General features: G+C 49.3%; 13 protein-coding genes across 15 annotated transcripts; 6 read left to right on the forward strand and 7 right to left on the reverse strand.

Annotated features, from left to right (window-relative positions):
• Positions 1-31: 31 nt before the first annotated feature.
• Positions 32-1419, forward strand: FOIG_14989 (uncharacterized protein). 3 transcript variants are annotated; one of them, XM_031216289.1, is made up of 4 exons: positions 32-211; positions 259-503; positions 552-755; positions 808-1419. In XM_031216289.1, exons 1-4 carry the CDS (start codon positions 175-177, stop codon positions 1069-1071), a joined length of 750 nt encoding a protein of 249 aa, XP_031053971.1. In that variant the 5' UTR covers positions 32-174; the 3' UTR covers positions 1072-1419. The 3 variants fall into 3 exon arrangements, with proteins under 3 accessions (XP_031053971.1, XP_031053972.1, XP_031053973.1); XM_031216290.1 differs by having other exon boundaries at positions 32-503; XM_031216291.1 differs by having other exon boundaries at positions 552-1419.
• FOIG_14990 (uncharacterized protein) lies at positions 1405-3614 on the reverse strand. The gene is made up of 5 exons (XM_031216292.1): positions 3412-3614; positions 3055-3329; positions 2457-3000; positions 2023-2410; positions 1405-1973 (listed from the first exon to the last, which is right to left on the reverse strand). Exons 1-5 carry the CDS (start codon positions 3481-3483, stop codon positions 1648-1650), a joined length of 1605 nt encoding a protein of 534 aa, XP_031053974.1. The 5' UTR covers positions 3484-3614; the 3' UTR covers positions 1405-1647.
• A 286-nt stretch (positions 3615-3900) lies between these two features.
• Positions 3901-5436, forward strand: FOIG_14991 (uncharacterized protein). Its single transcript, XM_031216293.1, has 5 exons — positions 3901-4240; positions 4287-4445; positions 4496-4818; positions 4864-4933; positions 4979-5436. Exons 1-5 carry the CDS (start codon positions 3952-3954, stop codon positions 5110-5112), a joined length of 975 nt encoding a protein of 324 aa, XP_031053975.1. The 5' UTR covers positions 3901-3951; the 3' UTR covers positions 5113-5436.
• A 740-nt stretch (positions 5437-6176) lies between these two features.
• Positions 6177-7593, forward strand: FOIG_14992 (uncharacterized protein; the record flags this gene model as incomplete). The annotated part of the gene is made up of 6 exons (XM_031216294.1): positions 6177-6357; positions 6410-6429; positions 6486-6522; positions 6570-6637; positions 6689-7161; positions 7209-7593. The coding sequence occupies 6 exons, from the start codon at positions 6177-6179 to the stop codon at positions 7591-7593; spliced, it is 1164 nt and encodes a 387-aa protein (XP_031053976.1).
• A 240-nt stretch (positions 7594-7833) lies between these two features.
• Positions 7834-9691, reverse strand: FOIG_14993 (uncharacterized protein; the record flags this gene model as incomplete). Its single annotated transcript, XM_031216295.1, has 3 exons — positions 9215-9691; positions 8431-9157; positions 7834-8382 (listed from the first exon to the last, which is right to left on the reverse strand). Exons 1-3 carry the CDS (start codon positions 9460-9462, stop codon positions 7834-7836), a joined length of 1524 nt encoding a protein of 507 aa, XP_031053977.1. The 5' UTR covers positions 9463-9691.
• Positions 9692-10339: 648 nt separating this feature from the next.
• FOIG_14994 (uncharacterized protein) lies at positions 10340-11645 on the reverse strand. The gene is made up of 4 exons (XM_031216296.1): positions 11413-11645; positions 11205-11360; positions 10982-11154; positions 10340-10929 (listed from the first exon to the last, which is right to left on the reverse strand). The coding sequence occupies exons 1-4, from the start codon at positions 11563-11565 to the stop codon at positions 10470-10472; spliced, it is 942 nt and encodes a 313-aa protein (XP_031053978.1). The 5' UTR covers positions 11566-11645; the 3' UTR covers positions 10340-10469.
• A 292-nt stretch (positions 11646-11937) lies between these two features.
• On the forward strand, positions 11938-14618 carry FOIG_14995 (uncharacterized protein; the record flags this gene model as incomplete). Its single annotated transcript, XM_031216297.1, has 5 exons — positions 11938-12012; positions 12121-12598; positions 12669-13190; positions 13236-13632; positions 13679-14618. The coding sequence occupies 5 exons, from the start codon at positions 11938-11940 to the stop codon at positions 14616-14618; spliced, it is 2412 nt and encodes an 803-aa protein (XP_031053979.1).
• Positions 14619-14901: 283 nt separating this feature from the next.
• On the forward strand, positions 14902-16140 carry FOIG_14996 (uncharacterized protein; the record flags this gene model as incomplete). Its single annotated transcript, XM_031216298.1, has 1 exon — positions 14902-16140. The coding sequence occupies one exon, from the start codon at positions 14902-14904 to the stop codon at positions 16138-16140; it is 1239 nt and encodes a 412-aa protein (XP_031053980.1).
• Positions 16141-16226: 86 nt separating this feature from the next.
• FOIG_14997 (amidase) lies at positions 16227-17766 on the reverse strand (the record flags this gene model as incomplete). Its single annotated transcript, XM_031216299.1, has 3 exons — positions 17419-17766; positions 16463-17361; positions 16227-16397 (listed from the first exon to the last, which is right to left on the reverse strand). Exons 1-3 carry the CDS (start codon positions 17672-17674, stop codon positions 16227-16229), a joined length of 1326 nt encoding a protein of 441 aa, XP_031053981.1. The 5' UTR covers positions 17675-17766.
• Positions 17767-18238: 472 nt separating this feature from the next.
• FOIG_14998 (uncharacterized protein) lies at positions 18239-20256 on the reverse strand (the record flags this gene model as incomplete). Its single annotated transcript, XM_031216300.1, has 6 exons — positions 18239-19378; positions 19429-19588; positions 19646-19732; positions 19786-19886; positions 19946-20030; positions 20084-20256. 6 exons carry the CDS (start codon positions 20254-20256, stop codon positions 18239-18241), a joined length of 1746 nt encoding a protein of 581 aa, XP_031053982.1.
• Positions 20257-20761: 505 nt separating this feature from the next.
• On the forward strand, positions 20762-23726 carry FOIG_14999 (uncharacterized protein). The gene is made up of 6 exons (XM_031216301.1): positions 20762-20837; positions 21028-21112; positions 21174-21263; positions 21315-22421; positions 22470-22804; positions 22854-23726. Coding segments are annotated over exons 1-6 (2373 nt in total). The 5' UTR covers positions 20762-20835; the 3' UTR covers positions 23608-23726.
• Positions 23671-24964, reverse strand: FOIG_15000 (uncharacterized protein). The gene is made up of 2 exons (XM_031216302.1): positions 24696-24964; positions 23671-24628 (listed from the first exon to the last, which is right to left on the reverse strand). Exons 1-2 carry the CDS (start codon positions 24831-24833, stop codon positions 23780-23782), a joined length of 987 nt encoding a protein of 328 aa, XP_031053984.1. The 5' UTR covers positions 24834-24964; the 3' UTR covers positions 23671-23779.
• A 791-nt stretch (positions 24965-25755) lies between these two features.
• FOIG_15001 (uncharacterized protein) lies at positions 25756-27806 on the reverse strand. The gene is made up of 2 exons (XM_031216303.1): positions 27024-27806; positions 25756-26975 (listed from the first exon to the last, which is right to left on the reverse strand). Exons 1-2 carry the CDS (start codon positions 27622-27624, stop codon positions 25789-25791), a joined length of 1788 nt encoding a protein of 595 aa, XP_031053985.1. The 5' UTR covers positions 27625-27806; the 3' UTR covers positions 25756-25788.
• Between the last annotated feature and the right edge of the window lie 175 nt (positions 27807-27981).

Genomic DNA, 27981 nt, shown 5'->3' on the forward strand with positions numbered 1-27981 from the left:
AGAGTTCAAGCCACCTGCCGTACATAGTTAAGATCTGCACCCGTTCTGGGCTACCCATCGTGGTAGGGAATCAATTCTCCAGACAACCACGAACGTGAGGGGCAGGTATATGTATCACGTCGCTTCAGTCGCTTCTCGATGTTCAGACGAGTTTACAGCTACTAAACAGCAATCATGGGTCGTTTAGATGGTAAAGTCGCTATTGTTACAGGTATTTACCCCTCATCGCATCTCTGACCACTGCTGAGACAGAAACAGGCGCCGCTTCTGGCTTTGGTCAAGGCATCGCTGAGCACTTCGCTGAAGAGGGCGCCAAGGTCCTCATCTGCGACATCAACGAAGCAGCAGGCCAAAAAGTAGCTGCGACGTCTGAATCCTTCGAGTTTCAGACCATGAACGTCACCAAAGCAGCGGATTGGCAGAGCGCTGTTGATAAAGCCGTTCAGCTTTGGGGACATCTTGACATTCTGGTCAATAATGCCGGTACAAGCTATGAGAACAAGGTAAGTAGATTGAGGCTCAACTATGGAAGTGAAACTGACAGTTGGCAGAGCACCAACCTAGTCACTGAAGAAGAATTTGACAAGGTAATGAGCGTCAACGTCAAGAGCGTCTTCCTCGGCAGCAACGCCTTCACAACCCAGGTCAAAAAGCAAGGCTCAAAAGGCTCAATGATCAACATCGCCTCTGTAGGCGCTCATCGACCTCGCCCAGGCTTGGTATGGTACAACGCATCCAAAGGAGCGATCACAAACGTAAGTCAAGTCAGATTGACCCATATCACGCAAAGCTAATGCTAAGGTACAGGCGACCATGGGTCTTGCAGCGGAATATGGTCCGGATGGAATACGCGTCAACTCCATTTGTCCCTTGGCGACTATGACTGGTCTTCTTCCAACATTTATTGGGAAAGAGATCACGCCAGAGGTTCAGAAGGCGCTGGGGAATGTTCCACTTGGAAGAATGGGGGAGATCAGGGATGTTACTAAAGCAGCGGTGTTTTTGGCGAGTGAGGAGGCTTCGTTTATCACAGGTGTTAATCTGGATGTTGATGGAGGGAGGGCAATCTAGTCACCTTACTCGTTAACTGAGAGAACGATGCAGTGAATTGTCCGGCATATCCCGCGCTGAATGAGACAAGAGACGCTTAAGACCCCGGGAGCCCCCTATGCAGCTTGTCGATCAAGTTGCCAGGGTCTGATTCCTTTGGATGTTGGTGAACATGTGAATGCTCGGCATTAGTGCTGTAACCCCAGCGCTCGTCACATTTGCCGCGTATGGCTCCAAAAGATTGGGCGGGGGCAAGCTGCTGATGAACTGATTGACGTGGTTCTGCTGATCCTCAATGTGGTGAGATTAAGCACTGACATTTTCGGTTTGACGATGCGGCGCTGGGAATTCCGGGGGAGAGGAAAGGGTTGCTCGATTGTGCCTTGGCATGCGAGCCTCATGTGAAGTTGTCGTTGCGCCTGGCTCTTCTGTCGCGTTTCAATTTATGCATTCACTCAATTACAGTGATGAAAATCACTGTGCACAACTCTAAAAACGTGTAATGAATGGCCTGCTGGTCTTTTAATACTATCCCAACGGTACCCATTCCTCACAGGACCTCAGACCCCGTTTGGCATGTGACAGACATTCGCCAGCTTACTGCTTGGTCGCGATGTACTGGCTACTGTTGCTAGATGGAATCTCATTCGTAGCGTTACCGGGTGCTTTGTTGTCACCATGAATCTCGCCCATCAACTGCCTATCAATCGCCGCGCGCTCTTCATCTGTCGCATCTGTGATATGCACGGCGACTTCATCGCCAAACTGCTTACCAATCTCTTCCAAAGAAAGTCTAGCAGTCTCAGGCCAAAAGAAGTAAATGGCGGGGATGAATAGAACACTCCAGCAGATAACGAGGAGGAAATATTTCCAGCCGACAGCATTAAACCCGATAGGCGCTGTCTGGAGAAGAATGATAGTAGCTGGACATGTCAGTATGGTCCTCGTTTAGTGAGATAAGAGGGGACTTACCAGCAAATTGTCCAAATAAAGACCAACCAATACCAATGGATCGGATCTCAGTTGGGAAGATCTCTGAGACGTAAAGGTACATGGTTGTGTTACAGAAGGTGCCTTGAAAGGCGAGGTACAAGAACATGAACAGTACGCCGATGGCATTTCCAGCCTTATTATCTGTACCAGCATACAGCGAGATCATGGCGCAGTAGATCGAAGTGGTAATGACAATACCGATGAAGCCAGTCATGTACATCTTACGGCGAGAGTTGACCTTGTCATGTAGCCAAGCACCACCAGGGTTGTAGATCAGTCCGGCTGTAGTTAGCCATAAGGCCGACAACAGAAGCGGCATGTATCCAGTTTGGCCTAAACTAGTATACAGGATGACTGCATAGTTGTTCTTGCTCTTGTTAGTCATGATGCTGAGTGGAGAGATTAGCACTTACGATAATGAGAGGACCTCCAAACTCTGCTCCCCATTGAGTCATGAACCCAATGAGCATACGCTTGCGATAGCTCTTCTTCTGAAAGACAGCCCTCCATGGACTTCCCCCATAAGCCTCAAGCTTCTTCGCATCAAGCTCAAGCTGCTTCTCAATCTGGTAGTACTCCTCTTTGGCAACCAGATCCTCAGGATCATTGGCCGACCTGCGAAGACGAACGAGAACAGACCACGCTTCTTCACGATGGCCCTTGGACATGAGCCATCTCGGCGAGCGAGGGATCCAAGGTGAGCCAAGAAGCAAGACCAGCGGAGGGAAGACTTGGAAGGCTAATGGGAAGCGCCAGCCGAACTCGAGATTCTTGGAGAAGTAAACTGCGAAGCCAATCCAAGAGGACAGCATGTAGCCGAAGACGAGAAAGATAGCGTGGTGACCGACGAGCCAGCCACGTGCGAGGGGACTTGACATTTCGGAGAGATACATTGGTGTAACGGTAGCCATTAGACCAACGCACATGCCCATGATCCATCTTCCAGCCTGGAACATACTAAAACACCATTAGTTTTGACTTGCGACAGCGTTTAATGGAGCGGGTACTCACGCAAGGTTCTGGGCCGCGCACTGAAGAACACCACCAAGTATCCCCAAAGCGCATCCAAACTGAATACTCCTCAACCGTCCATAGTAATCACAAGCCCACATAAGCACCAGACACGCAAATGCGCCGCCAGCGGAAAAGAGTCCATTGGCCGTCGCGATCGCCGGTGTCGTTATAGTATCGTAGCCTGGTTCACCGTCGGCAGGAAGATTGAAGAACTGGTACCAGCCCGGTTGGCCGATTGTGCTTCCGATGATGGACGCTGCATATCCGTATGTCTGTGAGTTAATGTTAGCAAGTCGCAAATAGAGTTATTGAGATTAATTGTAATTAAACGTGAATACGAGGGGCCAAACTCACAGTTCCGCCGATTGCGACAAAAGTAATGACGAGCTTGTTGTACAAGCTCGTCTGGTTCCCAGTTTGCGGCATTCTCGTGTACACGTTGCATATACCAATTCGACAAGATACGGGAGCGAAAAAAAGAAATGAAAAGAAAAGAAAAAAAAGTCAATTAAGCAGAGAAGAGAGAGAAGAACTATGATCGGCGTGATTGTCTCGGGTCTTTTGACAGTCACATTCCTACTGTAACCTCAGCCCATGTAGATCACCGGGAGATGGAAGAGACGTGCCGGTTTCGGCTGGCCTGCCGCCTACAGGGATCGACAGCGTGGTTTACCTGTTGTGACAGGTCTGCATATTATTACCCACTCGGATGTAACTGAGAAACATGTAATTGAGACAATAAGCAATCCGTTAACCGATCCTTGTCTCGAAAATCTCGGATCATGACAGTATGTGTGGAACGAACCTCACATGCATGAGGGGTTCACCATCGCGATGCTATAAACAAGCTCCCTCAATGCATATTTCCTGCATCGATCACTCACCTTATTCACAATGGACCCCTCATTTATGGAAAAGCAATGGGATGAACTCCCCGATCCCAAACGCATCTGGATAGGCCAACCAGGCAGCCGAGAAGAAGGTCTAGGCCGTCTCGTCCTGCTGACGCCAGAGCGGGTGGCTTCAGCCGCACAGACACAGATCAAGACTGGGATCCGCGTCAATCTCGGTTGGGATCTGAATAAGCTTGAGTTTGCGTGCTTTAACCGGCAGCCGTGTGAGCTCAAGATGGTGCCGCTGCTGGATGGTGTTGCATTTGATGATATTTATGTTATGAATCCCCGTTAGTATTATTATTATGGTTTTGGGATTGTGTTGACCTTTGGTAGAGCAGAGTAGTCAGTGGGACGGATTGAGACACTTTTCTATGCCGAGGGAGGAGGGGAGTAAAGAGAGGGTGTTTTATGGAGGGACGACGAAGGAGGAGATTTTGGATAGGACGAATGACCGTATTGGTATTCACCACTGGGCTCAAGAAGGAATAACAGGTCGGTCAGAAACCCCCGACCCTCGTTTCATGTCTGATACCGTACTGCAGGCCGTGGAGTTCTAATCGACTACGCATCATGGGCTGAAAAGAACGGCATCGCCTACTCAACCTTCTCCTTACACACTATCAAGCTCAACGAGATCCTCCAGATTGCCAAAGAATGCAACATCACCTTCCGACGCGGTGACATTCTTCTTGTCCGCATTGGCGTGATCAAAGAATGGGAGCATGTTATGGATGTAGACGCCAAGAAGGCATATGCTGCTACTACAAGTCCTCAACATGCAGGCGTTGAAGGAACAATGGATGTGCTCAAGTGGATATGGAACACGGGTTTTGCAGCTGTGGCGGGTGATGCTATTAGTTGGGAGGTAAGCTTGTGCGAGCAGTGTTATGTCAGAGACTGATGGGCACAGGTATACCCGCCAAGTGAAGGGGGTGTTTTGATGCATGAGTATATGTTGGCTGGATGGGGGATGCCAATTGGTAAGTTTGCACTACTTGCAGAGGGTATAAGTGCTAATGATTTAGGTGAGTTGTTTGATCTGGAGAGATTGGCAGAGACATGCAAGCAATTGAACCGCTGGACGTTCTTCATGTCATCTTCGCCGTTTAACATGAAGGGAGGTATTTCCTCGCCACCAAATGCACAAGCTATCTTCTAGATACTTCGTCTACCTTCACATGCCACAACCAACCGCTAGATGACAGCTCAGCATACCCTCAAACAGAGTAACAAAATCGTATCATTATCATTGCTTTTTATGCCCTTCCTTGAAATTTTCTTTACACGACAGCCACTCAATCAGTAATTACATGTGAACACAAGGATCCTTCGCATCATATCACCAAATTCTCTCGTAACCGAGAAAGAGAAGACGGCCCGGGGAATTAAACCGGCGGGGGTATTTTAAACGGTGATCGACAATAAATGGGCCGAGTACGGAAGCGATGTAACGACGGGACGACCAACATGCATATGATTTGGCGATCTTTTCTATTTTGAGATCTTGCTATGTGCCGAGGTTGGGGGCCGTCAGTTTGAGTGGTCTAATTTCGGTAGCTCTTCTGGAATACATTCATAACTTTATGCAGCACTGTTGACTCTTCTCTCTCGAGCGTTTGAAAGGATTGGCGGTTGAAATGCAACTTCGCTTGTCAAAGGGACCTTGTCTCACAATGAAACCCCCACCGAGTGCTGAAGATTAATATCTGATGTTATGATCGTGGCAAGCCAGTCGTATCCTACCCGCGCGGAACGCAGTTCCTCGAATTTGACATCCATGCCTCCCTCGACAAATCTAATACTGTTGTTCGAACCTAGACGGGTATTGATCTCGGTAGCAGGTGAGGAACCTTTCTTTATGACCTCAGAGTATGCATGCGACAGGAACAATGGGCCATTCTCAGGGGTTTTGCTCATACCGGTCCATCACTCGTCCGAGTCCATGTGAAATCAGTAAATGATCATATTATCTGTGACTATTACATTCATTGCCTCAAAATCCTAGGCCTGAGAAATTTGACTGGTCCCACTGTCAGCTGCGGTTGATCACTGAACGGAGGATTCGCCGCCATGTCGTAGCTCCTATTACCTGCATCTGGTGTCTTCAGTGGGTACATATGTGCCTGACATGCTGTGTCCTACCGTCGCTTGTCTTTGAGTTTTCCTCTTGGTTCTGCACCTTGACTATTCTGGATTCACTCCAACTAGCAACTCAAAGCCAACATGACCAAACCAGCGATGGAACCGCCTCCGGGGAAGGAGACCAACTTTGACAATCCAAACCGAGAGTTGTACTACATCTGCATTGCTTCTAATGCAATCGCAATGTCTGTCTGTTCGATATTCGTCTTTTTACGTCTGTGGGCCCGTTACAGGCTGGCGATGAGGCTTCGGCTAGATGACAGTATGTCCATACCCCTTACAACTTTGATTCCCTTGTTAACGTGGATACCTAGTTGCTTGTGTCATTGGATATGTATGTTATTTGTTCGGCGTACCCTAGTCTTGTGTCAAGTCCTAACCGTCCGCCAGATTGGCTTCATGGGATACTGCACTATGTGTCTGCTGAGTAAGTACTTGTCGCCCAGACTCAACACTTGAAGCTAACAACGATAGTGTTGAGATACGGTGGTGGCCTTCACCAATGGGATGTCCCAGATCATCTCATAACGCAGTATAACCAGGTACGTCTCTTCCTTATGCCCCAACCCGACCCTAGGCTAAGCTTGTCGCAGACGGTCTATGCGACCATGGTCAACTACGGCCCAACAGTCTTTGCCATCAAAGCTGCCATTCTTCTCTTCCTCGCCAGCATCTTCGCTCCTTATAAGACCTACGTCAAATGGATATACGGCTTCCTCGGAGTTATGGGCGTCTACTACGTCGCCATGTTATTCCTCAAGATGTTCATCTGTCGTCCAATCTCAATGTTCTGGGGCGCTACAACCGATGGCGAATGCTTCAATCAGCGAGTTCTCATTCTTGTCGATAACATCATCAGTCTTCTCAGCGACATCGTTGTCCTTCTTCTACCCTGTCCCCTCACCAAGAAACTCCAAGTCGGACTTATCGCAAAGCTCAAGATCGTCGCTATCTTTGGAGTTGGAGGAATCGCCTGCATCTTTAGCCTTGTTCGGCTAGTATTCATTATCCATAATGGGGAAAGTCCAGATCAGACCTACGTCTTTCTGCAAATCAACCTGACTGGGTCAGTCACCTAGGGTCATGCTTTTGAACACCGCTAACCGAAGTCAGAATCGCTGAGTGCGGCATTGGAGTCGTCTGCGCGTGCTTCCCGTTCATGCCAATGTTATGGAAATCCATTCTTCACAAAGACAAGCCAGGCTATTCGTCCAATTACTCAAGGTCACAGTTTGAAATGATGAGTTCGTCCAAACAGCGATCGCGAAACACTGGGCATACACCAGAGAGCATTCACTATAACGAGGATATGGGAAGTGACGAGAATATTCTCATACCGAATGGCAAGTCGTACGTTACCACCAAGGTTCGTGCGGGAGATGATACTGCTGAGGGTAGTACCAATAGCATCGGCGACGGGAATGGGGGACACGGAACAAGCCTGGATAATTCGCATATTCTTCGAACAGTTGAGGTGCGTCAGTATGAAGAGCATTAATTGTATGTATCGTAGTTCACTCAATCATATTCGCCTTACCGATGCCTGCGAAGTAAATGCGAATGATGAACACCGTGGAGTCACAGTTGGCTACCAGTGTAAAATGAAGCGCTAACATATTCATTACTCGTAACGATGAATCATAAGGATAAACGACAACTCAAGCTACCCAAAACGCTTCTCAGTCCAGATATCAGCTCATCACTCCAGTCCATAATCGCCAAATCCTTCAGATCACACTTAGTACTTGTATCGCCAGCCACGCTCAACACCAGAGTTAGGAGTCCATCCCTCCTGCTCATCAAGTTTCTTGTTAAGCTTCTGAGCCCTCCATCGAACAAGGAAAGCCGAGAGAACAGTCAAAGCACAGCCGAGAAGGAGAAGACCACCAGCCATGCGGTAGAAAGGCTCCTGGCTTCGAGGGTAGAAGTAAGGGCTGAACCAATGGCTGACCTGGCTGATACAGTTGGCGATGGCGATAAGAGCGGCCTTCTTGGCGCGAGGAGCGGGGACGACAGTGGTTTCCCAGGAGAGCTGCAAGTTGAGACCGTTGTAGGTACCGCAAACGAGGAGGATGATACCGACGTATCGAGCTGCGACGTTGATGGTGCCGATTAGGATACCGCAACCAGCTGCAGATAGGATGATGGGGATGACGACGTGGTATGTTGATTCCATGAAGTGACCGCAGGACCAGGCGATGATACAGGCGGAGATGTAAGCGAGGGCGTAGGGAGGGGCCTGGATGAGGTAGGTGGTCATCTTGTTGAAGCCAAAGGTGTTCATGATCTGAAAATGTTAGTCAAGTTGCAGAAGTAGTGGCTTGGGTGTACTTACAGAAGGCAGGAAATCCTTGAAGCTCTGGGCAGTGACGAGGGCAAAGTGCATGAGGCAGAAGTACCAGGTGAAGGGATCCTTGACGGCATCACGAACACCATCCCAAGTACCACCAACCTTCTCATCAATGCCACCGTTGGAAACCAGGATTCGGTACTGGGCCATCTCACGCTCCTGCTCATCGAGGAACTTGGTGTCATTGGGCCAAGAGGGGAGAACGAAGAAAGAGATGACAGCAACGATGATGGAGACAATGCCCTCAATGAGGAAGAACCATTGCCAAGCGTGCATACCAGCAATACCGTCCATGTGCTCAAGAATACCAGCAGCCAAGAAACCAGAGATGATGTTGGAGATGGTGTTACCAGCGTGCCAGATAGCCATGCGGAAAGGCGATTCCTCTTTGGTGTACCAAGATGAAGTCATGAGCGTCAGACCAGGGAAGAAAGGAGCTTCCATCAAACCAATGAAGAAGCGAACGACACAGAATCCAACACCATTGGTCATAGCGGGCATGCAGATTGTACCCGCACTCCACATGAGCATGATGGTAGGCAGGAAGAGCTTGGGGTTCGTCTTGGCCATGAGGAGATTACCGGGCAATTGACCAATGAGGTAACCGACGTAGAAAGTCGAGATACCCGCGTTCCAAACGGTATCAGTCATGCCAAGATCTTCCTGCAGACCGGCGAGTCGAGCATTGGAGACGTTGATGCGATCGAGGTAGCTAAGCTCATTGTTAGTCTTGGCTATCTTGGTAGTCGCTTGGTATTGCTTGACTTACTTCATCAAGAACATGAGGGTGACACAAGGCATCATATGCCAATCAACCTTGCTGCGAACCTTCTTGTTCAGTGCATCCATCTGCGTCTGCGAGAGATCGCGCAGGAGCGGAAAGCGAGCTTGGATCTCAATGGGAGGAATGTGTCCGACAGGCGAAGAGATGGCATTCTCAACGGCCGCGACCTCTGCCTTCTCATCGAAGCGGTCCTCATTGTGAGAGGCGGTCTCGTTATTCTGCGAAACAGTCATGCTGGGCGAACTCTCTTGGGGTTCCAAGACTTGGGTGGGTAGCTGATGTGGAACTGGACTGGAGAACTAAGAAGCGATGATGAGTCTGGGCAAGAAGAGAAATCTGGGGTAGGATCTACCAAGACTTTTATACACAGCTTGGCAGGTTTCTCGTCATGTTGTTTGCTCGTTGTAGCAATCTGGATCTGGGTGAATGGCGAGTCAGCCGCAGTGCGGAACTGGAAAATTCATCGCCCCTAGTAGCGTTATCCCCATTAAGGTTACGCATAACCTTAACTTAGTCTTGGCAAGACGTGGAGAACCCCAGTAACGTGCGGTCTCGAATATGCTTTGCGGGGGACAACAGAGTATGTCGTTTGTTCCCGCGGGAATTGATTTGCCAAGGCCTTCCCGATGACTCTCTCCTCCCCCACGGGGGAATGGAGGAGAGAATTATCGGTTAAGGATAGCGGAGGATGCTCGGGTTTGGGCTGAAGTTGGGGAAGGCCGATGCTGCTCTCCGGCTCTGAACCCTGGACGTTGCAGTCAAGTGACTCCAGTTTCCAACGGACCAAGTTTTCGGTAGGCGAATGTAATGCGGGGAAGTCCGAGGGTAGGATGGATCTTGGCTGTAGGTCTGGGGTAGACACGGTCTGACATGACATGTTTGTGACGATCGCCGTTGAGGACCCAAAAATGCCTCGGTGAAATCGGCATGAGTTTACGGTTATGTTTAAGCTTGTACGATGGATCTGATAAGCATAGATTACGGTTATATGATAAGATACGGAGAAAGATTGCAGAGTGAAGTCGTCTCAGTTTGATTCAGTTTGTGGCCTTGTCAACATGTTCAAGTCAAGAGTCACATTCACAGAACATGTACAGAAATTATGGTATGAAATAGATATAGAATATTGGAAATTCGTCTATGAATAATACATGAAATCGTTTTAATGCCATAAGCTAATACTCCGACCCAAACTTCCTGTAAATGAGATCCAAAACACAAAATACTCCCAATATGCACTCTACTTCTTCATCCCCATCAACAAGCCTGCAATATTCTCATACGCCGTGAAAACAATACCACCACTAAGAATCAACCGTCCCAATCGCATAGTACTTCCACTCCAGAACGCTCTCACGCCTCCATCACGGAGAACTTGCTGAACAGCCTCGCCCATACCAATACCCTTTGCAGACTGCGATCTTGTCTTGATGGTATCAAACGGTTGTGTAGCATAGACTGTGATAATACCGGCAATAGCGCCGATACCGAATGTCATGAAGGGGTTCTTTCCGTCGGACTTAAAGGTGTCTTTTAGGATGTTGTAGGAACCCATTCGGACTCCGGATGTGGCTGATTGCTTGAGGGTGGTGGACATGAGACCGCGGTAGATTTCACGGACGCCGCGCTCAACTGCGATCGTGCGCAGGGCGTGGAATCCGCCGTTGAGACGTTTGTTCCCTGAGCGAGCATCATCAATGCTATTTCATGTTAGTATACAACTTCGCGGCGCAATCTTGACGAACAACTTACAGAGCAGTCTTGATTCGTTCCGTAGGCGTAACGACAGTCACACTCTCAACAGCACCAGCAATCATACCAGCGAGAATATTTGATCCCGCAGAGTGCTTTCCATTGGCATCTGCTAATTGAGCCTTTACAGCATCAAAAGAGAGGAAGCGAACACCAGCCTTGGCAGCAGTTCCCTGATATTATTAGACCAAATCGTCAATCGATTAGGAAAAAGGATACTCACAGCGATTAATGAAGAGCATCCAGTGTAAATTGCGCGGATACCATCTGAACGAACTGTTTGGCCGATGACGGCAAATGGGGATTTGGAGACGACTGCTCCAGCGGGTGCTTGGCGGGCGCTGAGCTGCGCTACTGTCTTTGCCCACTCGAAGGGGTACTAAGCCTGTTAATATTTGGTGCTCTTTTAACCTATAGCACAGAACACTCACTGTGATTGTGGCCTCAACACCACCGGCAACAGCACCAGCAGCCAGAGAAATACCAGGAGTAATCTTCTTCTTCTGTGCAGGCGTTGTCTGCGCGACAGCCTGCTTAGGTAGTGCGGGCTTAGCAATAGGTTGTGTCGTAGCGATGGCGTCCATTTTTGGGGTAATTCGGTGAATGCAAGGTGAAGAGAAACGGTCAAGACTTGGCAAATGATGACAAACGGGGAGACATAAATAAATTATAAACTAGCAAATAAAAAACAGCATCTACTAACATTTAAAGGATAGTCGCAGTTTAATAATAGTAGGCCTGCCAAAACTTGCAGCCACGGGATGAGGCTCACGGGTAAACATAACTGAAGTGAAGGGAAGAAAACGGAGAAAATTCAACGCTTTGCCCCTTGAGGACTACGACCCGCGGATCAACAGTGGATCCGAGTGGAATTGATCAGCTCAGCTTTCTTCCCGTCTCTTCCCGTCCCTCACGATCTTCCCTTTTTCTTCCCACGCAAAAGCACAGAGGAAACAATGCCCGCAGAGCCCACGCCTACCCGCGTCCGCAGGCGTGCCACAGAAGCATGCACATTCTGCCGCAAAAGAAAAGTGAGACTACTACCCCAATACCCCAGTTCCCCCTCCCTTACCCCAGGGCCCAGGCGTCCCCGAAGCAGGTAACGAGTTCCCGCGGGACTAATTGCGGTACGACCCTAGATCAAGTGTAACGGTCAGAAGCCAAAGTGTATCAACTGCCAGACATACGAGAAAGACTGCGTTTACGAGCCCGTCCCCGATGTCACCAAAGCAGCTGGCCGGCAGCGTCATCAGCGCACAAAGACCCGTAGCGTCAAGGCGCGCACTGAATCACCTGCTCGTCAGGCCAGCGCCCCCGCCAACGAGGCAGCCTCGTCAATTGGCGACAGTGAAGCAGCGAGTGAGCGCAGTAGTCAGCAAGCAGTGACACGAGATGGAGCAGCACCTCGCCATCAATCGTGGGATCCTTCACCGCGGCCCATGGATTCAGGCGTCGCGAGAGTCGTTGTCCTAGCGAACGGTGAATCAACGTATCATGGGCGCACGAGTGCCCTGTTTGAGGATAATGCGCAGGAGAGACCTGTTGAGCAGGAGGTGCAGCCGCGGATGCCGGATCATTGGGTAGAGCGTGGTCTTATCGCTGAGGCAGCTAAGCAGCGTGGGTACCATCTTTTACTTATACTTGTAGTTTGTTAAGCGGTGTAACTAACATTGTGTGTGTGAGATAGGGCAACTGGAGGAGATCCATTTCGCTAAGGGGCAGCTTGACTTTGACGGCGTTGATCCCGACCTGGGGATGCATCTCCTCTCCCTACACTGGAATCGTCAACACCACTCATTCCTCATCACGTACCGTCCCGCGTTCATGCGGGACATGGCATGCGGCGGACCATACTTTTCGAAACTGCTACTCAACGCTATATACTTTGGTTCATCAAAGTTTAGTCCGAGACTTGAGGTTCGAAAGGACGTTAACGATGTCAGGACTGCGGGATGGCGGTATCGTGAGAGGGTTAGGGAGTTGGTGGGAGGGTCGTTGGACAGGAGCGATATCACGACGATTCAGGCGTTGCTTGTCATGACGAATTCGTTGTTTGCGCTGGGTGATGAGAGGAGTGCGGCGTGGTTGTATGCTGGGTTGGCGTTTCGTATGCTCATTGATTTGGGGCTGCATGTGGACTTGACGAATTCGCATCAATTCTCTGATGAGGATCTTGAGATACGACGTCGTGTGTTCTGGGGAGCTTTTGGTATGTACCCCCAGCAGGCGTATCAACAAATACTAACATGGACAGTGGTCGATAAGATTCAGAGTCTGTATCAAGGCCGTCCCGTCACCCTCAAAGAAAACGACGCCATGGTTCCGATAAAGTTCATCGATACATACTCTGAGCTCGAATTCTGGCAGCCTTTTGCGTACTCGACGTCAAAGAACGACTACGCTGGTTCGCCAGCATACAGTATCTCGACCTTCACTGCGCTCTGCAAGTTGTCTATCGTCATGAGCGATGTCATGAGCACCATATACACCGTTCGAACAACAGACCAAAGCCCTGCTGAGCTGTCGAAAGTGTTGGATAAGCTTCAGAAGAAGTTGAAGGATTGGCATACGGCTTTACCGGATCATCTCAAGCCTGAGGTTGCGAACGCACCTGATGCCACTGTTCCTCCGCCTCACGTTCTCAGTCTCCAGTGAGTCTCCTTGACAGTTGTGTTTCGTTTAACGCTAATATCTCAGCGCTATGTACCACGTCCTCGTCATTCTCCTCCATCGCCCCTTCGTCGCCGACGGTCATCTCTACAACACATTCCGCTCCATATCCGTCGACTCCGTCATAAAATGCTCAGCAGCCGCCTCCAGCATCTGCAGTCTTCTACGCGCCTACCACCGCGCATTCTCCGTCCGTCGCGCCCCCTACCTAATCTCCTACGCAACTTACGTCGCCGCTACAATCCACTGTCGCATCGCCGCCAAAAACGGCAAAGGCTCAGCAGCCTACGTCAACCTGATGACATGTCTCGCCGTGTTCAAAGAAAACCAAGAGACCAATTCTGCAGTTCAGAAAGCAGCGGTCATTATTCACAGACTCATGAGCAAGTACGGCGTTGTCGTTGATGATTTGCCCGATGACGCGCTTGAGGCTGAACCGGCTACCAAGTCGCGTGATCAACAGCCTCAGCAGCAGCAGCAGCGAGTACAAGCGCAGATTGGGTATGAAGGGTTGGAGAATACGGGGAACGCACAGACGGAATCATCGCCGAACCAGGAAATGCAACCAGTCGAACTCAGCGGTAGCGCGGTGCCATCACCTGGTTCAGACTGGATCAACATCGATGGCATCATACAGAGCTTCCTCCGCGAGGGCGACTTCAACAGCAACGAGCCAACCATGTACGGCCAAGCCGCTTCATACCCCCAGAAAATACCTCAAGTCGACGGCGAGCACTATCTCCACACATCGACAGGTCAACAGCCAGTTTACTTCCCCCAAGGGTTTCCCGCGGGAGGGCTGAACAGTTTCGCTGCTCCCGTGCCCGGGGCTGGGGACATTGAGGGTGGGAATTCATGGCAACAGACGAGTTTCTGGCCGGCGAATCAGGATGCTGCGTTTTTGGAGGATCCGATTTTCGGGTTTAATGGGTCGAGTACGGGTGAGTTTCAGTACATGGGGAGATGAAAATTCGCCACTTCTTTCCCGTTCCCGCGGGACACTTTCTTTGAGACGGGACATGTTCTATGGGGCAGACGGGAAGCCAAGAGCTTGTCTCCCACGGCATCTCCAGTTTTTCTTCCCTGCTAGAATCACTCGGAGTGTTATTCCCCGGCATCGCCAATGCCAAGCTCAATTACATTACGAACAAAATGGCAATTCCATGGCGAAACCGCGAGTTATTTAACTCTTGCCATTTCGTTACCCTCCCAGTCTTGAGTACGTAATTCACAATCAATCCACAATCACAATGGCTATCGAGATCGAAACTCCCCAGGAGCACTATCCTACCCGCCACGCCCTGTCCTGCGTGCTAATGCGCGCCGGAACCTCAAAGGGCCTCTTCATCCACCGGAAAGACCTCCCCGAGAAGGAATCGGAATGGGGTCCACATCTCATCTCAGCATTGGGCTCGCGAAACAACGATGCTAAGCAGGTCGACGGCGTCGGCGGTGGTTCATCCACTACTTCAAAGGTTGCTGTGATTTCACTGTCGAACCGTGAAGATGCCGACGTCGACTTTACTTTTGTTCAAGTCGCTGTTGGGAAAGAGTCGGTGGATTTCTCAGGAAACTGTGGAAATATGAGTTCGGGTGTTGGACCTTTCGCTGTTCAGGAGAGACTTGTCACGCCCAAGCCGGGACAGACGGAGATTGATGTTAGGATCTTCAACACCAACACGAGCAGAATCATCGTCGAGACTGTTGAGTTGGATCGTAATGGTGACTTCAAGGAGGATGGCGACTTTATCATTCCTGGTGTTAAATCACCTGGCAGTGAAGTCAAGTGCTCTTTCGTTGATCCCGCCGGTAGCATGGCGGGAAGCTTGTTCCCTTCTGGTCAGAAGCAGCAGTGGCTTCACGTCGACCCTTCTTCATTATTACCTGAGATGGCACCTTTTCAGATCCGCGCGACTTTGATCGACGCTGCGAACCCCTTCGTCATGATCAGCGCAACAGACTTCACAACCATCCTTGGCGCTAATGCTGCACCAGAGACACAACACGCTCTCGTTGAAGCAATCCGATGTCAAGGCGCTGTAGACATGGGTTTAGCAACAAGCACAAAAGTTGCTGGCCTAACCCGCGGTACACCCAAGATCGCACTCCTCTCATCACCAACACACCGCGCCAACAACAAGACTCCCGATATTTACGTGCAGTCCTACTCCATGGGTCTTCTCCACCCAACACTCCAACTCACTGGCGCAGTCTGCCTAGGATCAGCAGTTAGCATTCAGGGTACTATCGCCGCAGACCTATCAGCTACACCTGTTACCGACGGACCTCCAACGCCTGAGCGTACACCATCACCTGATATGCAGGGAGAGAGGAAGGATACCGCCAATACGAGACAGATTGTTATTGAGCATAGCAAGGGTACCATTCCTGTTCTTGTTAAGAAGAATGGGGAGGATGGGATTGAGAGCTGTGCTGTTTCGCGAACGGCGAGAAGGCTTTTCGAGGGACGGGTTTGTTACTACTTGTAAGATATTAATAGTATTAGCATTTGTTTAGAGCATGTATGATATCACGTCAATTGAGTTACGATTTGAACCATAATTCATTGCTATATCTAGACTACCTGTGATTTCCATCCTCCTGATGTCTCGAAGAGCCTTCCTACAGCTTCACTCACTACCAGAAGCTTTCTGTCGTGATACCTAGGTGCAACAAGGGACAAGCCAATCGGCATTCCGTTCTCACCAGCGAACCCCGGAATGTTGATGACAGGAGTATGCAGCGCCTAGAAGAGCCAAGTTAGTTGTGATTCTCACTTCTTAGCAATCTCCATGGGTACCGGTCACTTACAGTCCATATCAGATTGAATGCAGCACTTCCAGTAGCCTCAATGCCCTTCGGTGCCTCATCCGGTACACTCGGAACCAACACAGCATCATAATCCGCCAACATGTCATCAACAACAGGTCTTGCCGCTGCAATGTCATCAAAAGCCTTAACCTGCGCAGCTTTAGAGATCTTGAGGCGGTTCTCAACGTGTCCAACCAGCTGATCTGCAATCTGGGTCTTGTCAACCCTATACTCTGGTAGAAAGGCTGTTCGTCCATCAGTGTTGAAGACGATGGAGTGCCATTTTGGTAGATCTTGCAGATGTTCGGGAAACTCAATCTCTTCTACCGTAGCACCGCTTGATCGGAGGAGTTCAACGGCCTTATCCGTTGCTTTGACTAGACCGGGGCCAGCTTGGGGCCAAACCATTGTTTTGCAGATCGCGAATTTTCCTTTTTTGAGAGAGTATTTTTGGTTAGGTGGCTCGTCGTCTTGCAAGGCAAATACATCAGCGAGTAAGTTCAGATCCTCCACGGTCCGAGCGTAAATGCCTAATGTATCAAGAATAAGCGAGAATACTTTCTGCCCTTCCCTTGAGATTGAGTTCCATGTTGGTTTGAATCCATAGATACCGTTGAAAGAGGCTGGGCGGATGGTGCTTCCTCCGGTCTGTGTTCCAAGACTGAGGGGAACTTGGAAGTCTGCTACAACTGCCCCAGATCCTGATGATGAGCCTCCAGGTGTACGAGAACTATCGTGAGGGTTTGTTGTTTGAGGTCCTTGAGTAGTGGCTGCGAATTCGGTGGTGGTCGTCTTGCCTAGTATGAGCGCACCTGCTTTGCGGAGGATGATGATGCTAGCTGCGTCGACTTGGGGAGCATCATCTTTGTAGATGGGTGAGTTAAACTGCGTTGGCATATCTGAGTCCTCGCCGTTAACCAATCAATTTTCTGCCTCGTCTCCTTTAGTTGACTTACCCTTCGTGTAGATGACATCCTTGACCGCAATTGCAACACCATGCAAAGGTCCTCGGTCTTCCTTGGGGACAGCATCTAGTTTCCGAGCTTCTTGGAGTACTTGATCAGGATTGATATAAGCCCATGCTTTCACAACTGGATCTCGCTCTTTGATACGTGCCAGGAGTGACTGCGCATACTCCTCAACTGAGAGCTGGCCATCTCGGATCTTGGCAGCGACATCAGTTGCCGAGAGTTGGTAGGGCTGTACCAGCATAGTGACAATCCTTAAACAGTTCTATAGGCTAGAAGATGGGTCAGAAGCTTGCATATAAAGATCTCTCCTATTCACTAGATCGTCGAGGCTTGTGTTCTTATGGAGGATGACATAATGCCTCAAAGACCTAACGGGTAATTATTCCCGGGACCAGCCTCCGATGGGCTTACTGATCTTATCAGCTTTACATCGGTCGGTATATTTGCATCCGATGCGGAGGGGTGGGTCCGGCGAACGAACTTGGCCGACGGAGATAAGCTTGGCAGGACTGGAACACTTCCTAGCGCTTTTGGAGGCGGGAACTGCACTTTCAATGAAACAATTTGAGGCTTCGGTCAAGGGAAGATCCATGATAAGTCTTCGTGGCGGACACAGAGTCTGGTCCGGAAGATAAGACAAGTCTTAGATACTTTCCGTTAGTTAGGTGGTTCACCAGGTCAGCTCAGCATTGGGGACAAGCTGCTGGAAAGAGTGCAAGGATCAATATTATTACTAGCTATCGGGGACGGACAACGAAGCCATGTGGTTATATATGGCATTTACAATCTATGTCAATTCCATTGCTTACAGCGACGAATCATCTGCTTTTGCATTCACCTCGCCTTCAGTCTTATCCGCAGAAGGTGATGCCAGAGCATAGATGACTTGTCCCTCTCTCTCGTCTTCATAGAAACCTTCTCTGCCATCCTTAGCCAGCCACTCCCAAGACTTGGCCGTTGCACGACTAGCAGGGAAGACACGAATGTTGACAAACTGAACACCAATAGTATATACAACTCCGGCAGTGACGAACGTCAGAAGCCAACCCATCATGTACATATAGCGTGAAGCATCGGAAAGAAGATGAGGCTGGTACTGTCCAACGAGACCGGGCAGGCCCATGGTAGTTCCTCCGATCCAGGCAAGACAGCCAACCCAGTTGACGCCAGACCAGAAGTGGTAGAGACCATGCTTGCTTCCGTCGTAGCATGATGGGACGTGGATGTTGCCTTTCCGGACGTAGACGTAGTCAACAATAATGACAGCGCACAGAGGCGCCATAAAGATGTTGTAACTACCCAGGAACGACAAGAAAGCTTGAGCATTCGCCATAAGCTTCCAAGGAACAACGCAAATTCCCAGAATAGCACAGACAATCTGCCCTCTTCGGATGGTGAGCCATCGCGGGAAGAGACCAGTCATATCAGACCCAAAAGGAATCGAGTTTGCGCCAAAGTTGGTCGCAAAGACACCCAACAGGAAAGCCAGCGCCAGGAAGAAGACTCCCGCACGAGCGCCCGCATTCCAATGATGGTCAAGGATAGAGTCAAGCAAATCCCAAATATTCCAGTACGCCTCCCCATAAACAGTCTGCATAGATGCCGTCGACGCAAGACCAAGGAAAAAGACAATGACAGATGACACAAAGACGCTAACGCCCTGGAGAGGACCTGCATCACGAGTCTTTTGGCAATATCTCGCTAGATCAGGCTGATTAACCAACATGGGCGATAATCCACCCATGATGACATTGATGCCAGACATGATACTCCAGCCAAGAGGAGTCGTGGAAGCAGCTGCCTCAGCTTCTTTGGACGCCATGTTCATGCCGTTCAAACCACCACCGTTGGCCATGCACCATCCGAAGATGGCGAATGCGGCGATGGGCATGGTGAAGCCTTTCACTGTGAAGACGTAGTGGATGTTTCTTGGATGAACCCACATCTGCAAACATTAGCAGTGTTTATTAGTGAAGGGGTTGTGGGGATGCGTACAAATGGGAACTGCATGAGCCAAACGAGGAAGAAAGCCAGAAGGACCTTTGATGAGATATCGGCGCTTTCGCTAAGGGTATTGGTGAAGTTTTGCCATGAGCTGCCAAAGATGCAGCGGAGCATTACTGAAAGGATCGATCCGCCGTAGAAGGTCTGGATACTGTACAATTGTTAACATTGACGGTGGGAGAGACGTCAACGAGGGTGAGATACTTACCCGTACCAAACGATGCAGACGATGGCTCGGATGAAGATGAAGAAGTATGCGCCGTACATTCCCATGCTGGATCGAGCGAGGACAGGACTAGGCGTTGGATTAGTATATGTGTAGAAGCTGTAGGATTGTCGGTCACTTACAAACCAATATGGTACTGGACACCGGGCCTGGCCATGCAGATGACAACCAGAGATGCGAGCAATGCACCTAGAACACACGAGACGAATGATTGCTGCCAGGTCTATTGCCTTCAAGTCAGTTTTCCGCGGATCGGTGCGTCAATAGACGAGTAAAACTTACCAAACCAACAGCAATGAGCGATGAGCCAGTGTTCCATCCCGTTAGACTAAACTGGTTGGAGAACCAGTACAGCGGCAAATTGTACCTTCATCAATCAGTACAACCACAAATACTCTCGCCGGTGAACAATTGACTTACCATGTCCAGTTACGATGCTCTGGTGGCGTAGGTTCAAGATCTTTATTAGACCATCGCTCATTACCGACTCGAGTCTGACCATCTGCCGTTTCAGATGTCTTGACAAAGTTGGCAAAAGCTTCCTTCGATCGAAAGGGAGCTGTGAGCTCGCTCCTAGATGGAATGTTTACCATGATTGGGATACCTTCGTTTCTTTGTCCGTTATGCCTCAGTCTCTCAAGCTCTTGAACAATGTCTCAATAATCGGCATGCACAAAATTGGGATCTTCTTCCTTGATATCTAATATCCAACCTTAAATCATGATCTTCAATCTATTCTCCAGGCCTTAGCTGCCTTAGAGTCGCAATGTCTATCAGTACTCCATCGGGTACTTTTCTCCCGACGATTACTCACGTTCCAGTTCCAGTGGCGCGGTCCCTGGGTCGCACCGGATATAGCACCTTGATAAAAGGCGGGGTTTAACCGTCCGATTGGAGAGTCTGATAAGGAATGAAGCCAATCATGCTCGATAACATGTCTCTATCAATGGTGATGTTCACCATGTAACGCTACAGGGGGCTAGTTTGGTCTGGGCATAGATAAGGTTGCCCGAAGATAACGGATCCACTGGGTTGACAGGCAAACAACGTGTGCGGTTTCTGGGGTCTGGGGAAATATTCTGTTTTCTTGGGTCTTATCTGGAGTTTGTGATTGTTCATTCTAACCGGCTTCAATGAACCGAAAGCTTGTATGAGTGAGCACGTTAATTTGCATGTGAGTCAATGCCAGGGTTTTGCAGTCACCAAGAACGTCATACAGCCAACGGAGAGATCCCAAGTGGCTGGTTCATGAAGTAGCGATTCACCAAGTTAATCGCTGTTCATCTTGTCTAGCAGCTCATCATTCGAGAAATCACGCACTATCATGGAGGGTTTAGAATGGGCGTTAACGTATCATGACTTAGGATAAACAACATGAGAACTATGGACGACAACGGAACTGATCCTCGGACCACTGAAGGTAGGTATCCAATGCTTCAAGATGGAATCGTAAGTAATTATTCGGGTAAAGGGCTGTGTCTTGTAGACCAATGTCGCTGACACTCCCTAGGGGTCCATGGGAAGGCAGTCCGATGCTACAGCAGGTCGCAAGGGTCGCGTTGCACTGGCCTGTAAACGATGCAAGAGACGTAAGCAACGGGTGAGTCAGCCTTACACACTCCCTAACAGTTATACTTACAAGAGACCCTAGTGCGATGGCTCACATCCAACATGTAAGTCCTGTGAAAGAGTCGGTACTCCATGTATCTACGAGAGAACAATCCGACCGCAATACCCAGGAGGCAAGACCTTATACATCAATGCCCTCGAAGAACGTATCGCATTCCTCGAGGCCCGACTACCAGATCATGCGCAAGATCATTTTGAGACCCTCGCGCCGTCTTCTGTTGTTGATGGCCAAGACAATGACGCTGTCAACACACAGGCTTATCCTGAGTCCTCATCATCTCACCGTGGGTCTGTATCTGAAGATCTCGATGGCTATGAGCGCAACTCTATCATTGATGGCGTCGCCTACCTCTCACTCTGCGCCTCTGGTACAGCTGAAGCAACTCCAGATCCATCATACCTTGGTTCAAGTTCAGGTGCTGCTATCGCTCGAATGATACAGCGATCCATCTTTCATAACTCTAGAAATGACATTACTCGTCCGAGCAATTTTCCAAGACAATCAAATCCTTCCGTTGATCCATACCTCGAGAGTCTAGCTCCAACCCTTCACCTCCATCCGGATGAACCATCTCACGGCTTTCCTTTCCCAGACGAAGCTCGCCATCTCTTCGACATATTTTTTGACCGAATGCACACCCGATGGCCAATCCTAGACAGGAAGAAATACTCTGAGCTTTTCGAAGTCCAGTATCAACAGGGTGCTCTATCCATGACCCAACGAAGCATCATGCACCTGATCTACGCCATCGCCGCACGTTTCGAACAACTTACACGCAAACCATCACAAGTCGATCCTGAAAAACACTTGCTAGCTGCGATTGAACCAATGGATTATATCCTAGAGCAGCACAATCTTGCTACCGTTCAGTTTCTCTTATTACTTGCTGTTCATGGCCAGAGGTCGCCTTATGGAGCTGGTGCTTGGAGTCAGGTCCGCTATGCGGTTTCGTTATGTATTGAGCTTGGTTTGCATCGTGAGCGACAAGGACCAACCCCAACTGCAAACGTCGTGAGAGATCTGGAGATCCGGCGAAGGGCTTTCTGGTCGTGCTATTGTCTTGACCGGGGAACAAGCGTTGTTCTTGGTAGGGCCTTTGCGATATCTGATAGAGATATCAATGTTTCGGTAAGTCACCCTCACCTACCGTTAGAATAACATTCTGACTGAAGTTAGATGCCCAACCCTGGCCGAGAATACTGGGATCTGACCCACGCATCTCTCAATGATGAACACGCCGTTGAGTGGTGTAACATCGAACCCTTCATCCATATCATCAAGCTGGAAAAGATCCAGTCACGTATTCACCGGACTGTTTTCAGGGTCGACAAAGATATCTTCTCCGGTCCAGTTGAGGAACGAGTCAAGCTGGATCAGAAGATGGCGTCTATACGAGCAGATCTCGACAGATGGATCCAAACAACACCTCAGTCACCCAAAGACAATGGCAAGATTACGTGGCTCTATGATCCTGAGAGTACTAACCAAGATGCCGGAGACTTTTACAGTCTGTAAGTATCCCTTCATATCATCTTGGCGAACAAAGACTGATGATAGTAGCCAATATCATAAAGCGGTCTTAGCCCTCTTCACAGTCTTGCTTCCATCTCTAGCCACGACTGATCCTCGGTTCATCACAACAGCGCGATCAGCTGCATGTGTCTGCGTAGCATACAAGCGACTCAATCAACAACGGACGCTTACATACACTATGATCTCACTGCATAGCTGTTTCGTCGCAGGACTTACTTTGATGTACTGTATCTGGAAGGACAAGAGCCTATTCAGCTATCATGTTGTCGAAGCTACACAAGCATGTTCTCAGAGTCTCACTGTGTTTGGCGAGAAATGGGCAGGTGCCGTCAAGTATCGCGACATCTTTGATGCACTATCTGGCAGTCTTCTAAAGACTCTCATGAGCCCTGGTGGACTGTCTGGTGATACTGGAATGGGTGCACATCAGAATCCGCCTTTGCAGACCAAGTTCGACCGACCAAGCTTCAGTGCCAGCCCAGGGTTATCATCTTATCAGCCTCACTCCAACTTACAGAACAGCAATGAGACAGACGATATCACAATGCGCGATCTTGTCTCCGACGCTGTTAAAGAGGCTTTTATGGAGGTTGATGAGGAAGCACCTGGTGGTTGGCATGGCTGGCACATGTGGAACGAGATGCTTGGTGAAGATCCTAGCGCTGCGGATCTGTCCACTTCTAATGTGTTTTCTGGGGCGGCGAAGGGTTGTAAAGATGTTTGGAACTTGTCGCAGGGAGACTTGGATCTGAGTAGAGGTTGGGACTTTAGCGGACAATGAGTGATGTGAATGCTCTTGCATTATCTAAATCATCGAAGAACTATGAAACATGTGCTAAATGCATTTTTGTTGTCGTCCTCGAAACCATTGGCTTCTCTTCGGCCTTTATGAATAGGACAAAGCAGATCGTGGGAATACAACTGATTATTGAGTCATCTATTTAACTATTCTATTAAGCCAACTCACCCTTCTTGTAAGGAAACTGCTCCCTAAAAGCCTCAGCAATGTCCGTCCTCGTCGCAACCCAAACACCCTCCTTCTGAGCAATATACTCCACAAAATCCTTCAAAGCCTTAAACCGTCCCGGCCGCCCAATAATACGACAATGCAAGCCAATAGTCATCATCTTGGGCTCACCCGCCTCTCCCTCTTCGTACAGCACATCGAATGCATTCTTGAGATGAGTGTAGAAACTGGTAGAGTCGCGAAAGCCAGTGACGACGTGGAACTTGAAATCATTGCAGTCGTAGCTGTACGGAACCATCAGACAGCCCTTGGGGTTCGGCTTTTCTCGCTCGGTGGGGAGATCAATCCAGTATGGTACGTCGTCGGCGTATGTATCACTTGCCCAAACGAGCTCTTCACCCATTTCTTCGTAAACCTGAGGAATCAGAGTGCGGCTGTGCGGCGAAGGACGGCCGTAGTACCATCCCTTAGGCGCATATCCAGTCAAGTTCTTCAAACTTCTGATGCCCTTTTTGATGTATTCCTTCTCCTTCTCAACAGACCAATCATGATGATCTACCCAGCGGTAAGCATGGGAAGCTACATCATGGCCCTCTTCGACACAGCGGGTAGCTACTTCAGGCTGCTGCTCAACAGCTTGGGCAACAGCGTAAAGCGTGAACTTCATCTTATGCTGGTTGAAGAGCTTGAACAATCTCCAGAAACCAACGCGAGAGCCATATTCGTACTCTGATTCACCGTTGAGGTCGCGCTCGTTCATGCGTGGTGTTGTAGGGTGTTCGCGGAGGTTTGTCTCTGAGACGCCATCGCCACTTTGGACACAGCGCTCGCCGCCCTAAAATGCCACGAGTTTTAGCTGTGAAGATACAATTGCCGGTTTCCTTCTGTGCAGTTGGATTTACCTCTTCGTAATTGATGACGAATGATACAGCGATCCTGGCGTTGTTGGGCCACTTCAATCCTGCTAGACCCTTCTCTCCATATCCCTTAAAGTCGCGGTCATAGCCGTAATCGGGGTGTGAGGCGTAAGTTGTAGGCATGATAGGCAATAACACTAGACTCTGAGAATGAAACTTTTGGATCAACACAGTTAGACAATTGTTGAACTATGGGCTGATGGCTGGGCTATAAACAAGCTGTATCAGTGCCTTATCTCGATGCCGGCCAACTTATTGCGAATCCTTCGGCGAATTCTGGCCCGATCTCTCCTACGACCTTCCTATATCCGACCGGTATAGCATTATCGTACAGAGCGTTGAGTGATAAGCGGGAATAAACGGGGTCAACCAAGAGCTTATCGTCTGCAGTCAAGATGCAACGTCCGTTATCTTCCCCGCGTTTCTTATCACAGACACGATTCATGACCCCGCGCTAGGGGCGTTTTCCTGACCCGGATCAGGACCTGAAGATCTCTCTCAGGATCTGTAGGGTAAGAGCGACAGAACGCTCAATGAATGGGACAAGCAGCAAAGTATAGTCGTAATACAGAGTGCTTAGACGATTTTATCTTTCTGACCAAAGCTATAGCTACTATTTACTACCTATTACAGCCATCCTCTTAATTGCACAAGAGAAAGGCGGATGTGTCCGTCAATACACAAGTCTGTTGCTCAAGGCCTAAGAAATTAAACACAAATGTTGGTGAGAGTGCACTGAGCCTACATCCTTTCAAAAGCCACTTCGGCTTTGGGGGAAAAGACGCCTAGATCTACACACCCAACTAGCAGGGGTCTCCAAGTCATTGCACTAACAGATTGACTTGAACTCGAATGCTCTTCGCGCGTGAGATAAAGTACTGTCAGTAGTCTCTTAGTGATATCCTCTCTTCTTCCTCGCCAGGTTTCGCGTCTGGTGCGCGATCGATGTACAGGGTCTCCAGCCGCCTCCAATCGGCGCGTTTTCCCTTCATCACCAACAATTCCTTGTGGGCAATAAATAGTCAAGAGCAATTGTCAAAAACTTTTATTCCTTGTGATAACTCAAAAAGCTCTATCACTATCGCTGTGCCTTTTCGAGATCGACCTGCCCAGGTCTCTCATCCTCCGTCATCTCTCGATCTGTTGAACCTGACGCGTCCTCAGTTTTTGCAGGCGATTTGAGGCTCGTGTTTCCAACCCAGAACGTCAGAACCAGACTTAATCCCGAGCATACCGTAAAGAAGACAAATGTGTAATACAGACCCTTCATGTATGCATCTAGAATGATATCCTGATCCTGTTGCGACAAGCCCATACTGCTCAAAGAGTATGTTGATGATGTCAATTGAGCAATCGTGTCGTTGGACACGATGCCTTTACCACCAAGCTCTTTGTTCAACGTGTTAGAGAGGATAACACCCGAGATGACTACTCCAAACGCTCCGCCAATTGTGCGGATAAAGTTTCGCAAACCAGTCGTCACTGCTCTGTCCTCACTGCGACCGTTTGCATACATCCCGACGAGTGTAGGCTGCAGAGTGAACCCAATACCCGCACCCTCAACAATGAGAATGGCGATTAGCGGGCCCAGCTTCGTCTCACGATCAAAGATAAGCGTAAGGCCATTTCCAAGCGTCCATAGAGCGAAACCAGCTAGGATGCAGTTCATATAACTTCCCACGCGACTCATGTACTGCCCTGAAAGGATAGACGTGAGTGATGTTGGAATGACCACTGCTAAGATGAGAGCACCGGCAACTAATGCGTCGTATCCAAGGACCGATTGGAAGTACAGAGGTAGATAGAAGAAGTTGCCAAAGTAAGCCAAACCCGTCAAGAAAGACTGCAGGTATAGCGCCCAGCAATGAGGTGCGCGATATAGTCGAAGAGGCATAATCGGTAGTTTTGCCAATTTCCATTCAAACAGAACGAAGAGGACGGCTAGCAAGATACTGATGATGACGTTGGCGATGAAGAAAGCTGACGTCCAGGCATATGTGACGCCTCCTCCAGATATGGGGATCAGAAGTAGTAGTGTTGATGCAATGTTGAGAACGATGCCTCCGTAGTCGATCTTTTTTATCTTCTCCATGTACCCTCCGGATCGATGCTTTAGAGGGAGGTAGAACCAGATAATTGCTGTTGTAGGCAGAGTGATGATGGGTATCATCCAAAAGACCCATCGCCAAGTCGCAGATTGAACGATCGCACCGCCTAGGAAGGGTCCTACGCCGTTTGCAAGGGCAATGATGGCTCCTAACATACCTAATCTTTGTCAATCAAGGCTCGCTAAGCATGTATATGACAACTCACCTTGATAGTAGCCTCGATTTTGTAGTGATGTGATATCACTCACGATAATCATGACCAAGCTATTAATCCCCCCACCACCAACACCAGCAATCGACCGGAAAACGTACAACTGCACCGGCGTCTTTGCAAAACCGCACGCAAGATCACCAACACCCATAAGAAACAGGCATAACAATAGCATATTCTTCCGCCCGAAAATATCCGAAAGTCGGCCGTTGATCAGCTGAAATGCCGTAGACGCTATTAAAAACGAAGTTCCGATCCATGACGTTGAAGTTCCTGTTTCGAGCTCGCCAGCTACGGCGGGTGTAGCCGTTGACACGCTCGTTTGGTCGAGGAAAGATACGAAAAGACATACTGATAGGGCGGTTATGGAGATAAGGAGACGTTTTCGGGGGAGGTCGCTGTTGCGTTGGCCGCCTATGCTTTCGGCGTCGCTTTGGTCTGTGCTGTTTTGTTCTGCTATTTGTGTGCTGGAACCGCTGTCGATGTTGGCGATTCGTATTTTCTCATCGCCGGCAAGCTGAGACGAGGACTCGTCCTTTGTGATCTGGTCGGAGCATGCTTGTGGTGTGTCGAAATTCTTAGAATCGGGACTCATGTTGACGATCACTTGGGAAGTATCTTGCTTGCGACAAGACAGAGGGAGTACAAGGGAGAGGAAGAAGATGACCAGCTTCGCCAAAGTCCTTGTATTTCTGACACGCAACAGCCTCCACCCAAACAAGAAACGATGATCAATTTTGCAATGTCATCATCAAATTCTTCAGCTCACATATTTCCCGTCAGGAATCCTTATTCCCGAATCCCCCAGCTTGTGTTCATTCGACGAGACCGAGCACATTCGCAAGGGTCCCCGTCGGCCAAGAATGTCCCTGTCGGGAATAAAGCGGCTGGTGTAGGGCTGGTTCTCTGTCGGCATCTTCTGTTCCGACATCTGGATAAGTTTTCCGGATGA

Source organism: Fusarium odoratissimum, assembly GCF_000260195.1.
Source record: "Fusarium odoratissimum NRRL 54006 unplaced genomic scaffold supercont1.46, whole genome shotgun sequence".
Classification (NCBI taxonomy): Eukaryota; Fungi; Ascomycota; class Sordariomycetes; order Hypocreales; family Nectriaceae; genus Fusarium; species Fusarium odoratissimum.